Source organism: Charadrius vociferus, unplaced genomic scaffold (assembly GCF_000708025.1).
Source record: "Charadrius vociferus isolate BGI_N301 unplaced genomic scaffold, ASM70802v2 scaffold93, whole genome shotgun sequence".
NCBI lineage: Eukaryota > Metazoa > Chordata > Aves > Charadriiformes > Charadriidae > Charadrius > Charadrius vociferus.
In genome coordinates this window covers 1507742-1525248 of record NW_009647838.1, presented here as the reverse complement: position 1 = coordinate 1525248, position 17507 = coordinate 1507742, and the positions used below count along the sequence as shown (strand labels likewise).

General features: G+C 42.5%; 1 protein-coding gene across 1 annotated transcript in view; it reads left to right on the top strand.

Moving 5' to 3' along the window:
• KATNAL1 (katanin p60 subunit A-like 1) overlaps window positions 1-15151 on the top strand; it is a 34242-nt gene extending 19091 nt beyond the window's left edge. The window contains exons 4-10 of the mRNA XM_009882834.1: window positions 2173-2297; window positions 2803-2908; window positions 7705-7863; window positions 8735-8861; window positions 9816-9950; window positions 13103-13229; window positions 14757-15151. Of these exons, the coding sequence (XP_009881136.1) occupies window positions 2173-2297; window positions 2803-2908; window positions 7705-7863; window positions 8735-8861; window positions 9816-9950; window positions 13103-13229; window positions 14757-14955 (978 nt within the window). The 3' untranslated portion in view covers window positions 14956-15151. The remainder of the gene's footprint in view (window positions 1-2172; window positions 2298-2802; window positions 2909-7704; window positions 7864-8734; window positions 8862-9815; window positions 9951-13102; window positions 13230-14756) is intronic.
• The last annotated feature ends 2356 nt before the right edge of the window (window positions 15152-17507 follow it).

Sequence of the window (17507 nt, the reverse complement as noted above, 5' to 3'; positions counted from 1 at the left end):
TTCAGCCGCCGCTTCAGCCTCCGCCGCCGTGCGCTGCAGCCATCCGCTTCGGCTTCTGCTCGGTAAAGCCTGCCTTCACTCGCTTTCACCCCCCCCAAAAATAAACCCAAAACATCCCATTTGTTTTGAGATGTGCAGAATTCTTCCACGAGGCAAACCAGTCCATTGCAGAGGGATAGGAGAGAAGTGTGTAACAAAGACTGCAAATACCTTTCATTTCATTGTCATTTTTTTTAACCTTCTTTGGTTTTTTAGTTACATTTCGATTCTGTTTTCTCTCTTCTGGTATCTTCCAATCTCTACAGGGCTTTTTTTTCTCCATTTCCCTTTTACGCCAGACTCTTACATTTTTGACACCAGCCTTTTGTCTAAACACAACTTTCAGCTTTATTTCCATTGCAAAAAAAACCTGATCTGGGAGTACTAAACAACGCAGAGTTCACTTGGAAGCAAGCAATAAAAATAGTGGGAAGATAAACTGCTCCCTCACAGGCCTCGTGGGCAAACGGCAACTGGGAGGGGTGGAATCGCTACCTTTTTCTTTTTCCACTGCGAGGTTATTTGTGTGTCTTCAGCTGCCTCTCAGCCCAACTTTGCCTAGGCTGCTTTTGTCCAGCCAGCTGGGATTCTCTAACTTGCTGCTGATAGTGTTTAGAAGCTGAGTTAAGAGTCCTCAAGTAGCTCCCTACACAGCCTCCTTCGTTAAAACAGCGCAGCTGCTTTTCAGGCACCGCCGAAAGCTGCTGTTGAGCTGGGAGGGGAAGCGGTTTCCTTCTGAAGTGGGAGAGGAGGAGCGTGAGCGCTGATCCTTCAAAGGGAAAATGTTACTTCACCCCCGTAAGCTTAACAGTACTGTGGAAGCATTAACCAGAAACTTTGGGCCATTTAGGGCAGAGGCAGTGTGTGGCTTGGTCGCTGAATGAGCATCGGCATGCTGCAGAAATTACTGTTCAAAGAAGCCAGGGTGACTTGGGAGCTTTCAGTACAGCCCTTAAATAAATATGACCTTTTAAAAGCATTTTAACTGTTTATGGAGCTGGCCTGTGAGTGGTAGGAAGGAAATAGATTGTTTGCAGTTGAGGAAAGGAGAAATTGATGGGCAGGAAGGCTTTAATTAAACAAGGGGAGAGAACCTTCCTGATTTTCCTCCGTCAAAGACAGTGTGTGTAACAGCTTTTGTGTTCCTTTTCAGTGATGATGGGGTGCCAGCTGTTTAGCTCTGGTAGGTAGTGTGGCAGGTGTAGCATCACCAACATACTCTTTGGATGCTCTGGTCTTCAGCCGGGAGTTAATGTAGCATTAAGTCATGACACAGCCTGCTTTGTGAGGCTGTTTCTGCATTTGTGCCTTTGGCTGGCCAGGAAGTGTGTCACAGAATCACAGACTGGTAGGGGTTGGAAGGGACCTTCAGAGATCATCTAGTCCACCCCCGCTGCCAAAGCAGGTTCACCTACAGCAGGTTGGACAGGAATGCATCCAGGCGGGTTTTGAATATCTCCAGAGAAGGAGACTCCACAACCTCTCTGGGGAGCCTGTGCCAGTGCTCTGCCGCCCTCCAAGTAAAGAAGTTTTTCCTCATGTTCCATTTTCTGTGTTCCAATTTATGCCTGTTGCCCCTTGTCCTGTCGCTGGGCATCACTGAAAGAGTCTGGTCCCATCCCCTTGACACCCGCCCTTTAGATATTTATACACATTGATGAGATCCCCTCTGTCTCTCTTCTCCAGGCTAGACAGACCCAGGTCTCAGCCTTTCCTCATAAGAGGGGTGCTCCATTCCCTTGATCATCTTTGTAGCCCATCTTTGTAGTGTCAGTTGTCTAAAGCATGCTTTAGCACTATTAAGAGAATCTGGTTTGCTTTAAAACCAACCAACCAACCAGCTGTGATATGTAATGAGCTCCGTTGGGGTTTTATCACTGTGCTCTGCATCTATGAAGGAAGGATGGTGCTGTTGTGGTGGAAGCAACCACAGGTGTTTGGGGACTCTGTGGAGTGTAGGGTGTGAACACATTGGTTTTGCTGGCCATTGTGGTGCTGAGATAGCTGTGTTAAAGCTTGATACCTTCTTGTGGCTTCTACAGAGGTGAACCAAACAATATTGCTCTATATTGCTAGTAAAGGATATGTTGAAAAGGTAATGTCCTTATGAGCCTGTATAACTTTTACTTCTAGGGGAAGAAAATAACCCAGGAAGTTGGTGATGGGGAAATTCCAAAATTTGATGGAGCGGGTTACGACAAAGACTTGGTTGAAGCTCTTGAAAGGGACATTGTATCAAGGAATCCAAGCATTCATTGGTATGAGGACTTTCTCAATCCAAGTGTTTTTGCTAGTGTGGAGAAGGAAAGAAATTATCCTTCTTCTAACTCTTAAAACAAGGAGCCATGATAATCTTCTACAGATAAGCAAAAGAAGATCTTTTAATTTTAACAGTTTATTAATTTGATTACAGTTAAGCTTTTGTTGCTAACTGATATTACATGCAGTACATCCATTATAGGTACTGCTGAAATGAAAGTACACTCCAGAGAACTTTAAAGATACTGCTTTGGTGTTCACATTGTCCAAAACAATTTTTAATTAAGCAGCTCTGTGTAGCTTCAGTTGAAAATAATTTTTTCCCTACCTTCCAAAAGTAGATTCAATTTTAGGTCACAGGATTATAGGAGTGGTCTCTTGAGGCATATACTGGCATGCTAAAAGGGATGGTACTAAGTGAAAAGCTTTTTCATTTTTCTTATATAAAAATAGAAGAAATATTGTTGTATGGGAATCTTATACAGGTTTCTTCATCTTGCACAGGGATGACATAGCGGATTTGGAAGAAGCCAAGAAATTGTTAAGAGAAGCTGTCGTTCTTCCGATGTGGATGCCTGATTTTTTCAAAGGGATCAGAAGACCTTGGAAGGTGGGAATTTATTTGGTGTTTGAGTAAATCACAAGCTGTAGTTATGTATGTCTGCTGCTGTAATGTATGTGGATGCCCGTAGCAGAAAGCTAAAAAGGCAAAGATCAGGAATTTGCTCATGAAATGCTCTCATAATGATTTACGTAAAATGCAGTGAAAGATAGAGCTGGACATGTATGCAGACTTTACAGTAAATAATAATTGTTTTGTATTTACTCAGTCATAGCTTGTTCACTTTATAGTACTTTCTATATGTCAGCCTGTAGATGTGAGCAAGCATATAGGGTATATTGACAGAAGCAGAAATGCTTAACAGACAGCTCTGCTTGTGGTTATGGTGGCCACCCTTCAACACTTCACGGAGGAAAGCAGTCCTTGGACTTTTCTTCTGCATGTGCCAACTATCTCTCACTCAGACTGCAACCTGCAGACTGGATAGTGCAAGGAAGTAAGGAGAGAGGGGGCTAATCTGAGTGGTGATTTTGCTTTGTGATGATTTAGCTTCTTACGCTTGCAACCAGGCATAGTTACGGATGGAGTGGGAGAAATTCAAAGTGGGAGAACAAGCTGCAAGTGGGGTAGCAGGAAGGATACAGGACTGAGCTGGCCTGGCTGATGGACCAGAGGCGAGCCCAGTGTGGGCTTTGCTTAGAGCTAAAAAGGAAAAGGATGGGGGAGGTTGCTGTGTGTTTCTGCAAACAGAAAATAAAATTATCTTTCTTTTGTTGTGGGATGGATTGACACTTGTTTTGGGAATAACTAGTCACAACACAAGGGTTTTCTGCTTACTGAGAAGGATTACTGGGGAAAAGAGACTGTTGCAAATTGTCTGTTATTCTGAGTCTGCACGGCAATGGCATGTGTAGGGGATGCTGTGTACATGATTAGTTTCTGTGGTTTGGTACACTGGTGCAGCAGCATATGTCAGATCTTGTGTTACTAACGCTGGCCCTCTCTTTTCCTGCTTGGTCCTTGTACTTCTCTGGCTTATATTTAGGTCTGACCCTCAGAGCTGTCCGCCTCCAGCCTGAGCCAGTCCTAGATCCCCGTTGTTCTGCTTATTTATGAAACAAAGCCCTGAGGGAACTAATGAGTGGAAGACTTGTCATTCTTGGGGCTTTTGTCTACAGACAGTAAAGAAGGGAAGTCAGAAAGAGTGGGAGCTGATGGCAGGAGCTGGGAGATCGCTGCTTGAGGGCTGTTCATGGAGGTTTTAGTGAGTTGCAGGGGGGTCGGCACAAACCTATAGTCAGCCCAAACCTAGCCCCAGGCTATATGGCCTTTGGAGTTTAGCGTACTTGTGGTCAGTACCATTGGGCTTGAGGTTAACCTTAAGGTTAACCAAGCTATCAGTTTGGACAGGGCCTAGATATCATGCATTACAAGTGTAGGGTGAGATTTTAGTGTCTTTTGAACAGCTGAATCTCTCTCTTTTCCTCTTGGCATAGAGCAAGTTGATCCATACCCATATTATAGACTACAGGGGCCCCATCTGTCCACTTTCAAAAACTTATAAGGGAGTGAAGAGCTGCTATGCTTTTTTTCAGCTATTAACATGCCTAGAGGATGTAGTGGCCATCTGTCTTTAAGGCAGGTATCTCAGCAGACTGCAGGGAAGATGAAGCGTGCCACTGGCCCTGTCTCCAAGTATAGTGGCAGTGGATAAAGAAACAACAACCCGGTCTTTTTTTAAAGAGTTACAGTCTCCATCTCTTTGCATGAGATTATCTTTTCCTACTGAGCAGTGTCACCTCTGAAAACTAGGTGGTTGTAGACATGGAAAAAAATGCTAAGATTATTTCCTCTCTTCAGTCTGAAATGCAAATTGATTTCTGACGAGTCCATGAAGAGTCTTCATTGTTAGCCTTTTCCCTGGTGACTTGTGAAGCTGTAACTCTTCTGAATTTATTTTTCACACAAAACAGCATGTATTTTCCCTACTGTTGACCTCTGACTGTGCTACAAGGATGAGAAGTTTTGAAGGGAAGACTGTTTCTTGCAGTAATCAGTTGTAGCAGCAGGCATTTGTTGAGCCTAGGCATTCAGGACAATAATTCAGGGAAGAGGCAGCCAAATCTGTTTTTGGATGTTCAGACTCTCCTGAGAACAATTCCCAAGACAGCCCTCACAGTTTGTGCCTGCATTCAGAGGACAGTGCCTCGTATGAGGGAGCCAGCTGTCTTCCCTGATTCAACACAGGTGCTGTGTGGTTGCAGACACGGGTTTCTGAGTGTCCACAGGCTTGCTCTTTCTTTTTCTCTGAATTGTTTTGTGCCAAGAAGGCCCAGTTGCTCGCTGTGCTTCCCACTGCTCTTCTAGTGATTGTTACAACAACAAGAAGTAACCCTGCAGTGATTTCATCAAAACACTTACTCCCTGCGGTGCATTTCAGCTTCTTATTGGAATACTTTGGATTAACAGAGCCTTAGAGGAAGAATAGAGAAGTCTTTGTGTTTGTCAAGGATTTTAACTAGTGAGTAAGTGGCAGCCTTCTAGTTGGCAGAGAGAAAGAGCAATTTGATCCTATGTGTTTCTGTTTGAAACCATGCACATCTTGTTTTGCTGAGAACTCAAGTTCTTTTTTTTTTTTTTTTTTTACTGATATTTCTATCGTCTTTATCCCCGGAGAGCTTGGTTTTCCCCTGGGTTTACACCTGATATCGCTGCTTTGCACCTGTGTTACGCACATACGTAATGCCACCAGTATCATGTGCTAGATAATGCTCACTGTAATAGTTACAGAGGAAGTGCAAAGCAATGGACTTCAGTTTTGGCAGTGAGTGGTATGTGTAGCTGAAGTCAGAATTTGGCCTTCCGTAATAATGGAGGACCAAAGCGATATCCAAAAACTGACGTTAGTCCCTTGTATCACCAGGTCCTGCAGTAAACACTGTTTGTCAAATGTAGGGGTCAAGCGTGGTTTGAATTGAGGTGAAGCTTGTTTTAAAATACTAAATAAACACATTTGTAACTCAGAGAGAACAGTAAGTCATCTCTGACCTCCATATCACAGGCGGAGTAATTTTCACCCAGTTACTCCAGGGTTGTACTCACAATGTTATTATAGTATCAGTATGACTATGCGGCAATTCAAATCACAGTGTATATCTGAACGTTCATGGGGAGAAAAAGAGTCTATTTACTTTTTATGCTTGCTGCTCTGGAGCTTAGGAGACCTTGGGCAGCCTGAGGAGTGACATTGGACTGTTAGCTCTATGGATGGTGTGTGAGTGTTTCTAACTTAATTTACCGATGAATGTATGTTGAGCTTGCATTAGCTAAGTGTTAAATGGCAATAAAGGTATTAAGAGTTAATGGAAAATGGAGTACAGAGAGGCTATTGCTTTTGAATAGTACATTTTTGAATAATTGCATTCCCGGTTGATTTGTTTTTATAGATCTCTTCCATGTCATTCTTTGGGCTTTTTGAAGTAAATTTCTGTGAGGAACAGATGAAATCTAATTTACTATGTGGCTTGCATTTAACAGATACTTTATTGCTGTGGCATTTTATGTAAGTTATTAATTGCAAAGCACATTATGACGTGCAATTCTAATTCTAGCTAATTTGATTACCCTTGCAACACAGTACAGCTTAACTTTAGGAAACTCATGTTAGCATGTAATAAGATCTTGCAGTTGGGAGGGAAAAAAAAAACCCAAGCTGCTTGAGCACTATATTTTTGTAGTGCCATGCTTAAAATCACAGTGTTCTATTCTAGTGCTTTGCAGGCCTGGAACAGTGTTGTCCCTCTCCAGCACTGCTGCTGAAAGGGTTGGAAAGACTATCCATAAAGATAACTGTATTTAAAAATATTATCAAGAGTGATTAACCAGTCTCAGTGCTACAGTCTTAATATGGGTCCTGAGAGCGCTGTGTGTCTAGCTAAAAACCTGCTTGCGTAATGATGGGTAAATGTGCTGAGCTGCAGAGATGTGTGCTCCTTACTCGATCTTTCAGATAAACCACAGATGGAAAGACAGTCTGATGATGTAGATGCCAATGTGGGACTTCACAATTTTCTTTCAGTTTTCTAGTTTAAAGCTTTCTGAATAATCACTGAGGTTCATATTAGGCTTTTGTGGGACTGAGCGATAATCCACATAAGCCACAGTTGCTTATCTGTAAAATAGAAATAGCAGTGCTCTTGTGCCATCCAACAGTATGGTGAGGATGGTGTTTCATCCAGGAATTGCTAAGATGCAGCAGTATGGCCACAGAAGTACTGAGATGGAGAAATTAAACAGTATGGCAAACCGTTGTATCTAGTGAATGCTCTCATGCATACTTGAATGTGAAAATCAACCAGATTCATACATACACATCATCAGGATTTTTTGGCAAAATGTTCTTCTACAGAAAAATGCTCTACTGAGGGAACACAACTTTCTGCAAAAGTATTTTGGTTTCCGTGAAGCTTTCTTCATGAACGGGCCTTTGTTCCAAAAAGAAGAATTCACTGTCTTCATCTGCCTGTGCAGCCCCTCGTGAGTTGGGAAAGGCCTAAGTTCAAGTCCAGGCTCTGTCTGATTCACAGCAAGACTGTAAATCTGTTGTCCGCTTCCCAGGCGATAGGTGCAGCAACAGTTAATGGCTTTTGTGATTCAGACTCCAGTGGAGTGGTAAGAAGAAATTGCAGAACACTTCCACGCTGTTCTCGAAAGCAAGATTCTGATGACGATTATGTTATTAAATAATTGAAATACAGATCTTGGATCATGTTGAGATGTAGTACGGAGTATCAATTGCAAAGTTTCTTTATTTGTTGTTCAATACCTTTGTTTTCACCTTTCAGGGTGTGCTGATGGTTGGTCCTCCTGGCACTGGCAAAACAATGCTTGCAAAAGCTGTAGCTACAGAATGTGGAACAACATTCTTCAATGTGTCTTCCTCTACCCTGACATCTAAATACAGGGGCGAGTCTGAGAAGCTGGTCCGCCTCTTGTTTGAAATGGTACGTCCTCAATGACGTGATCTGGGGATCACTAAGGTGAGAAAGGACATCCCTCTTGGTTTCCTGCCCCTCCAGTAGTATGTTGGAAGCATGGAGTTCATTGAACTGACACCCCCTCAACCAGTTAGAAAAACCACAATCTCTGTGTTTCCATCCTTTTCTGGTATGTTTTTGAGGATTAAGAAGTAAATGGTTCATCGCCCATGTTTAGGATAGCATTTTCCATACTAAACGCAGAGTCGTGACCTTGACAGAAATTCAGTTCTTATTTGGTTATGGGCTAAGAAGCCCAAAGGAAGTAGATTTGAAATTGGAAGGGATTTGGAACTGTTATTCTAGAAGCAATACGTGTTTTAGTTCTGTTTCTGTTCTGAATGATGGATGCAAGCCTTTCAGTGAAGTTGTGGGTGCGGTCCATCATATGGGGTACGTGAAGGACGTGCCCATGTGGACCTATACAGAAGACTCATTCACCTCTTTGGGACCCTTATTGCACTTCTACCATACTCTCAGTTAAAACCTGTCTCTCTTGAGATAGGCTGAGCTCCTTTCTGTCCCCTATGCTTATCCCCCACCAGCACAAAAACCTGGACATGAAAGCTGCCTGTGTTTTGATTGTGTTCCTTTTCCCCTTTGCAAGACTAGTTACTGAGGAAAACCAACTGGCACTGAAAGACCCCTGAGTCAAGGAGTAAAATTTAAAGTGTATAAACTTCAGCATATGCCAGACAGTTTGTAAATCAAGATCTTGAATTATTTTCTCATGACAGGCAGGGGAGATATGTATGTAGCATGTCTAGTGGGACTGGGTCGGGGTCTGATGAGGGCCCGTGCTTGCTGCTGAATCCTTAATGTTTTCATTTGAATAAAGGCGAGGTTTTATGCTCCAACAACAATCTTCATTGATGAGATAGATTCCATCTGTAGCCGCAGAGGCACGTCTGACGAACACGAGGCGAGTCGCAGAGTCAAGTCAGAGCTGCTTGTGCAAATGGACGGTAACAAGTGTTTAGATCCGAGTTTGGGGCTGGGGTGCTGTTTCTTTGCAGGTGGGAATGTAAGAACTTGAGCAGTTTGGAAAACCTGGCTTCATGGGTTGGGGAAGGATAAGGCAGAACTTGAGAGCAGGGTATTTTTGGTGTGTTTGAAGGCAGGTGACTGAAAAGGGTGTTCTTTATTTTTTTCTAAAATGGCCATTTTGATGGTAAATTGAAAACTCATATTTAAGAGGTACAGACTCTAGGAGAAGCAGATAATGGAGATTGTGCAGGTCTTTAATTTAGATGCAACTTAAACAAATTTCTCCCCTTTGCTAGAGTCTGCAGCTTGGGGACCTCATTGTGACATCGATCTGATTTTGCTGTATTCTGTGGTGGCAGCTAATATTAACCTTTTAGTCAAATTTAGTACCTGTTCTGTGCAGGTGCACATAACAAGGATGATCATCAAAGGAATACTGTATGGCATAGTGGTTCGATAATTGCCTCTGTATTGCAGTTGCTGTTTATACTACTATTTATAATGTCCTCAAATGCGCAGGTTCATTGTGGTAAACTCGGGGTAGGCAACTTTTTGCCCCAAGGTGATAATTTCTTTGTAGTCCTTATTTGGGCGGCCAAGGAGTGATTCTATTTCATCTATGGCCTGATTTGACAGAGATAGCACTTTCGGTGGGACTAGTAGGGCCACACTCACATATGACTGTTATTAGCACTGTCAAAGGAAGCCCTCCCCTTACTCAGCAAAAGAACAAACTGTCCCTCTCTTTGTGACAATGATGGTCTTCTTGAACCTAAGCTATAGGAATTTTGGCAGGGGGCACTAGGACTATATAGAGCTGTTGCTTAGCTTGTCCAGGCTTTTACAATGTGTGTCTGTGTAGTGTTTGTTAGCAAGCATCTAGATCAATAAGAGCTGTGGAGCGAAATTGCTGTAAACTGTTGTGCTTGCAGGGGTAGGTGGTGCCCTGGAAAATGATGACCCTTCCAAGATGGTTATGGTATTAGCAGCTACAAATTTTCCCTGGGATATCGATGAAGCTCTCCGACGGAGACTGGAGAAGAGGATTTATATACCTTTGCCCACAGGTATGTTTGCTATGAGCATTTTCCTTTAAAACGGCCTTTGTAAGACGAGCTTAGGACTACTTCAGGACTGTTGGGTTTGGAAGGAATCTTAATGTTTTTGTGATGCGCAGTGAGATTCAGGGGTTAATCATTCGGCTGGGTCGCTTTATTTTTAAAGAGAGTGAGAGAAAGAAAAAAAAAATGCTATTTGCTTGGGGGCTTAAAAACAAAGAGCTGCGGCATTTCATTGCAAGCCCATTGATGGGTTCTTGCATTTTGAAAGAGAGTTAGTTTTAATGAGCCTGGAATTATTTTAAATGTTTAACAGTCAATCCTTGAGTGATCATCAAAGGCAGCCTTTGGACATGTTCAGAAATACTGCAAATGCACTCCGTGCCCTTGCAGACAAATGCAAAGAAGTGGATCCATGAATTTTCACTTACAGGCTTAGTTCATAGTAAATCACCGCTTGCTCGCCTTTATGACTGTGCTTCGAGTCACTCAGAATGCAGCAGGCTGATTGCTTTCCTGCCCTAAGACGTCTCGGCTTGTATTGTCTTCCCTAGCTGTCATTCACCTGTCCTATTAATTTTGAGATTCCTATCACTTGAAGTTTGCATAGCTTCGTTTCTTCTTGGTACAGTGGATGCCTCATCTCCCTGCATGAGCACTCAAGATAACAAGATGCGTGTTCATGGTGACAGCAATTGTGATTGAGTTTAGCTGGTATAAGGACACTTAATAGTTCTACAGCTTGTCTTTGCAGCTTACAGGCAATAACAGCTTCTAACAGGATGCCTGTCTTTATGACCAATTAGTTTAAAATCCTATCAGCTCTTGCTCCTGTTTCTAATTAAACCAGATTGTTTTTTGACACGGTGTATTACACCCTGGACAACATACAAGATGTGCTCCAGTTTTATTTCCAATCTTATATTCTGTTGCATCTATTCTGTAAATAAGAATGTTGAACTGTTCTGGGCGAGTCTAAATGATGCATTTATAAGTGTGCTGTTTGATTTGATGTGGTCAGGCATTTTAATTGAAAAAGTTATATGTCATATATACACCTGTATATTGTGGAAGTTGATGCATGTATATATTCTGCCATGTTTCATTTTCAAAATACTGCAAGGACTTGCTTATCTTCATAGCAAAGATTAGAAGAATGTTCTCTGATACAGGATGCTCTCTGCAGGTATGCCACATGTACATTGTGCTCTGTAAATAATAAATCCCCATTTTATAGCCAGTGCCAGTTGTGTATGATTGATAACTCTGTATTCTTGACAGTTGTGCAAAGCCCACAAAGCCAGCAGCTTTAGACAAGCTTTCTAATATTTTTATATTTCCCTTCCCTCCTTTTTTTCATTAGGGACATCAATAAATAAAATATGTGTGGACATTTCACTGAATCACAGAATTTTCGGAGTTGGAAGGGACCTCTAGAGATCATCTAGTCCAACTCCCCTGCTAAAGCAGGATTGCCCAGAGCACATTATTCAGGACTGCATCCAGGCAGGTCTTGAAAATCTCCAGAGAAGGGGACTCCACAACCTCCCTGGGCAGCCTGTGCCAGTGCTCTGTCACCCGAACCGTAAAGAAGTTTTTCCGTGTGTTGGAACGGAACTTCCTATGTTCCAACTTGTGCCCATTTCCTTAAGACTTTTAGCCTTTCCTACTGCTACTTCTTCTGTTGTGGTTGTCCTCTTTTCTAGGTCATAAAAATTGGTCACTGTGGAAATAAAGATGCTGAGCTGGTGTCGTGGTTTAACCCCAGCTGGCAACTAAGCACCACGCAGCTGCTCACTCACTTCCCCCCAGTGGGATGGGGGAAACAATCAGAAGAGTAAAAGTGAGAAAACTCATGGGCTGAGATAAAGAAAGTTTAATAAGTAAAGCAGAAGCGACGCATGAAAGCAAAGCAAGACTACTATTCATTCACTACTTTCCATTGGCAGGCAGGTGTTGAGCCATCTCCAGGAAAGCAGGGCTCCATCACGTGTAGTGGTTACTTGGGAAGATGAATGCCTTAACTCCGAACGTCCCCCCCTTTCCTTCTTCTTCCGCCAGCTTTATATACTGAGCATGGCATCATATGGCATGGAATATCCCTGTGGTCATTTGGGGTCAGCTGTCCCAGCTGTGTCCCCTCTCAGCTTTTTGTGCACTCCCAGCCCAGTTGCTGGCAGGATGGTATGAGGAGCAGCAATGCCCTTGACTGCTCAGCAACAACCGAAAACACCAGCGTGCTGTCAACACCATTCTCATCCCAAATCCAAAACCTAGCACTATACTGGCTGCTAGTAAGAAAGTCAAGCGTATCCCAGCTGAAACCATGACAGCTGGTATATTTTTTCTGTGCAGTAAAAGCCCAGAAAGCATTTGTCCTCTTCTTCACCACTCTTGTGCAGAGTAACACCGAAACCTAAGCTGTCAAATGTGAATTCCCTGTTACAAGCCTAGGCTGCTTAACATATGTACCCAAATGCACACATACACATGCTCTCTACAAGAAGAATGGTTAATTGGCTGCATAAGTGCTCATTTACACAGCTGGTTATCACTGTGTGCACGCTGCATCTAGGTCTGAAAGTGGGATACCCGGACATTTGTATTGTAAATACATTAATATGTTTACTGTATTAATGTATCTGTTTTCTATCAGGCTTCAGCAGCTTTCTTGGGTCCCAACTGGGTAAAGTGCTTAAACATATGCTTAAAGTTCAGCCTATTGTTAAGGGGTTTGTGCTGTCTGAAGCTCTGTTAATAGAATCCTCATTGTGGTTCTAATGAAACTGTGAATAATATGCAATCAAACACTTGAACAGCGAGTGAATCCAAAGGGGTATGAGAAGAAGCAGACATTTGTAGGATTGTGCTTTTGTGCCCTTGGGTAGTATGTGACCAAATGCTTTGTCACCTGAGACATAACAGACATTTTTAATGATGTATGACTTTGGAAAATGTCTCAAGAGTATGCTGTTTTAATATACTACTTTTAACCATATACTTTATTGCATTTGATTGCACACTTTACTATGTTTCGTTCTGTCTCTTTTCTTGTATTAAGCCCTTTTGTTGGTACTTTTCACTGAAAAATCTAAGTTGTGTTTATGTCTTTTTTTAATGTTACTCTTGCAAGTCTTCAAACAATTATTTTTATGTTGTAGCAAAAGGCAGAGCAGAACTACTTAAGATTAATCTTCGGGAAGTAGAACTGGATCCTGATATCAGCCTTGAAGAAATTGCTGAGAAGATTGAAGGCTATTCTGGTGCTGACATCACTAATGTTTGCAGGTATCTCATCCACCTTAGTTTGCCAATAAAACTGCATGGGAAGTCATCATTTACATTATGTGATAAAAGGCAATACCCCCTGCAGCTGAAGCCACGCTAACAGTGACTGCATTTGAGGCCCAAATCTATTTACTGGAACCATGCGTTACTGTCATGTGGAGCAGTCTAAAGACCATGGAGTCTCTGTGTGACATGTGGTTAATCTTTCCTGGCTCTGAAGAGAAAAAAATCGTCTGAGCATATCTCGTGTTTACCGTTGTCTGCATTTAATGAATATTTTTTAATGTAGTGCAAAACAGGTTTGGATTTTTATTTATTTTTTTTTTTTTAAACCCCATGAGTTTAAGAGCTAGAAGTTGTGATGCAAAGGAACCTTTCACAGAATACTTCTTCGGGGCTTCTATACGCTGTTTGTTTGGACAGCCCCCAGTGCAGCATGGTCTTGGTGCAGCCTGAATCTTCTACGTGCAAAGGTGATACAGATAGTTTATAGCATTAGTATTGAATTTATTTCCATCCTGTTCCCACGATTTGTTTCATTTTTTGACAAATGAGGCTTTTCTGTTGGAGGAAAGGTATTTAAAAAAATTTACCGGTAGGAAGTCTACATCTCTTACAACATTAGGATCCCTGCCAAGAAAAACTGATCCTTTAACAACGTGACTTGGATTTTTTTTTTCTTCCCCTGCTGCTTTGCTGAAATTGTCAAATGACTTCATGGTTTTGAAAACTTGGTGTGTGTCACGCGGTGCAGTAGTTAAATTACCTGTTCTCCCTGAGGCCTGTGTTATCCCTTGCTGGGAAATGCCTGGGGAAAGAGAAAATGTAATTTCAGACTGCATGTGGGCCATGGTGTGAGAAATGAGCAGTGTTCTCCATGCCAGTGGGCGACGCTGGCAGCATCAAAGCTGGGGAGGAGTTGGAGCAGGTAGAGCGTGAAGGTGCCACAGGCACCGATGGCCTCAGCCCTGCCGGGCCACGTGCCACTAGTGTCTGATGCCTCCTGCTCTGCCCTTTACAGATTCAGGTGCTATGTGCGAGCAAGCAACAGAGCTGGGCTGCACTCTGAGCACTTGCTGACTCTCCTTTTGGAGTACGCGGTGGGGAGAAGGTTGAAATCAAAGGGGATGGGGCTGCAAAATCCGGACTACTTTAAAAAAAAAAAAAAAAAAAAAAGTCCTTGAGTGCAGTTCCTCTCCCACCCTGCCCTTTCCTGCACTGAAGTTGTAAAATTTCATCTCTATGAATCATTGTAAAAGGTTTTCAGTTTTATAGTTTTAATTATCTCTGCACATTTACCATATGCTTAAATGGGTTTTGGTGCCAATGCATTCTTTATGTTGAATTAATGTAGTGATCTGGGAACATGGAAGCTAACAAAGATGTGAACTGCATCTTCTGTGGTAAATAAATGCTCTCTTAAGTGTTCCTGCCAGTGGTTTCTAGCAAGAGAATACAATCAAAATTCATAGGCTTACAGCACATGCTGCTAGCAATTAGCTGCCATACATTGTCCTGTATTTCCAGGGATGCCTCTTTAATGGCAATGAGACGACGTATTAACGGCTTAACCCCAGAAGAGATTCGTGCACTTTCTAAAGAGGAGCTTCAGATGCCGGTTACCAAGGGGGACTTTGAGCTGGCTCTGAAGAAAATCTCCAAATCTGTTTCGGCTGCAGACCTGGAGAAGTACGAAAAATGGATGGCGGAGTTTGGATCTGCTTAATCTCAGTGACAGCTCTCCTTTGCTAGAGTTTTATGGCTTTTGTTGTTTTCACTTGCAAAATGAGTTAGAAATCTTTTTAAAGGTTTAATAAAAGGTCTGCCTCTGCCCCCATCCCACCTCCTTCTGGTGACAAGATCTTTTAAACTCCATTTACCTTTAAAGGGAATGAACAAAATAATGAGCTGATACTGTAAAAGATATTGTATCTCTGAAATAGTAAAATAAGACAAACAGGAAGGGAAAAACTAGACTTGTGAGGATAATCTTTTCATTATTCCAATGAAGAGCAGTGTTACTTAACCTCGCAGTCATCTTTCATGGCTGGAATCAATAAATCAGCTGGGGGATGTGACTCCAGAGGAGCTAACAAGGGCTTGCTGTACCCCCTGCTCTTAAGTGCTACATTGCTGTTGAGCTGCTGACTCTGCCTCCCTTGAATGTGGCATCGAAGTTACTGTTCTCTCTCCCTCTGCTCGGATATTCAGAGCAAAGCCTGTGGATTAATTGGCATTACACAGAGGAAATGAGGACCAGTTTTCCATCAAGACATGGGCTCAGCTCTCACGTGCACCCGTTTGGAACTGATGTCACCTCAGACTGGGATGATGTTACCTGTGACAATTTCTGATGGAAATGAGAGGAAGAGGGCCTTGATTGCTCTCAGTTTGGTTTATGCTTGATCTCTGAACATAGTTTGTACCAGTTTGACCAGTAGACACTTTGAAGTTTGACCAGTAGGCACTTTGATTTAAGTTACATCTTGCACTTTTATGCTTATGTATCATCCTATAATTTTTCTGTGATGTCTAGATATTATTATTATTTAAGTACCAAGAGTTTAATACAGTAAAGACACTAATATCAAGGCTGTCTTTAAAACACAAGGCTGTCCTTAAAACACGTGGCTGTGGACTTCCACTTCTGATCAGACATGAACTCTTTCCTCGCGTTACTAGGCAATGGAATTTGCACCTGTTTATGTTGTAGAACTGTTCATGCTTCCTAATTTTTTTTAATGAAGTTTTCTTAAAAATGTATTCATGTTATGGATTTAAGGGAAAATAATCTGTTCAATCTCATGTATGTTGTTATCTGTTTCTTCCCTTCCCATGTACAAGTGAAGGGGTGAGAAGGGTTGGGGTATAAACTCTAGCGTGAGAAATCCTCTCTCTAGAGTGTAACTGTCATGCTGACTATATGAGCTTTTCACAGACTCGGGGAGTGAGTCTGACATATGAAGGAGGTTTCCCGTGATAGGAATGAGAAGGAGGGGTCAAATTTAGCAAGGAATATGCAAGCTCTCAAATTTTTGGTGATTCTGTGAGCTAGGCCCAAAGTATCTTAGTGGATGTGAGCTGCTGTGTGGTTCAGTGAGTATTCTGCCCTTCGGCTCTCTGCTGAGACTCCTATGGCATAGCCAGATGTGGCAAACTGGAGAAAAAACAGATAACACCTCCTCTTGAATGGGGCTATATCCTTATTTGCTCCTTTTTGCTACTCCTTGGAAGTTCCCAATAATGTCAGTAATTTAGCACACTGGTGCCTTGGGCCACGACATGTGAAGCACTAAGACAAACGCCGCTCCAGTGTGTCTGCTGTTCAATAGCAAAGACTGTCAGGGTACGTGCGTGACAGCTCTGCAGCATCTATCTGATTACCTGAGCGACTTTGGAAGCTGTGTTACCATTGCTGCTTTGTCTGTCACTATTCCTTTTTCTTTCTACGTGAAGACCACATCTCAGATTGATCCTGTCATTTTAAAGGGCTTCTCCATTGCATGGAGAAACACCATGGAGATTCTGTCAATCTTGCAGTTGCCATGAAACTCAGTTGGGGCTTTAGAAGTGTGTTTCCATGTGGCACACCAGAAAAATGTCTTCTGAGGCCCCCAGACTGGTTGAGACACAGATGCTGTTCATATCTTCCCAAGGACAGAGCATCTCCGCTGCCTACCGTTAGGCCCTGTTACACTCCTGGACAGGAAGGTTAGTGCAGAAGGAACACCAGCTTTTACCCTCTTCACCTACAGGGAGAATAAATGCTGCTTTCCTGACCAGTTTGCAGAAACTGCACAGTAGAGCCTTTTGTATTCATAATACCTGTGGCTGTCAGACTAAAAGGAGCAGTTTTCTGCATCGGAAGGTGAGCAAGCAGAAGCCATGTTGACTCTTTATAATTTTTGGATAGATTCCTGCTAGAGCTAGTCTGTTCCTCCCAGGGAATAACAGGACTTTATAGAGAGAAAGCTTTGAAAATATTGCTGCAGTCTGTTATTTCTTCCTTATGAAAGCTGTAGGCTGCAGCCATTACTCTCTTTGTTTGTTTGTTTGTTTTACTGCAGTAGAAGGAAGTAAAGCTACGTGAATCTTTTGTGGCCAGTGCCTGATTAGCACTTCAGGGTGTCTCACTAGAGAGGCCATTGCTGCCCGAGGAGCTTAGTCTACGTAAGTGAGATCTAGAAGGGAATAGACATGAATGCCGATAACTTACCCTGTTCAGCTTCTCAGGAGCAGCACTGGGATTCAGCAGTTGCTGCTTAGAAAGGTCTAAGT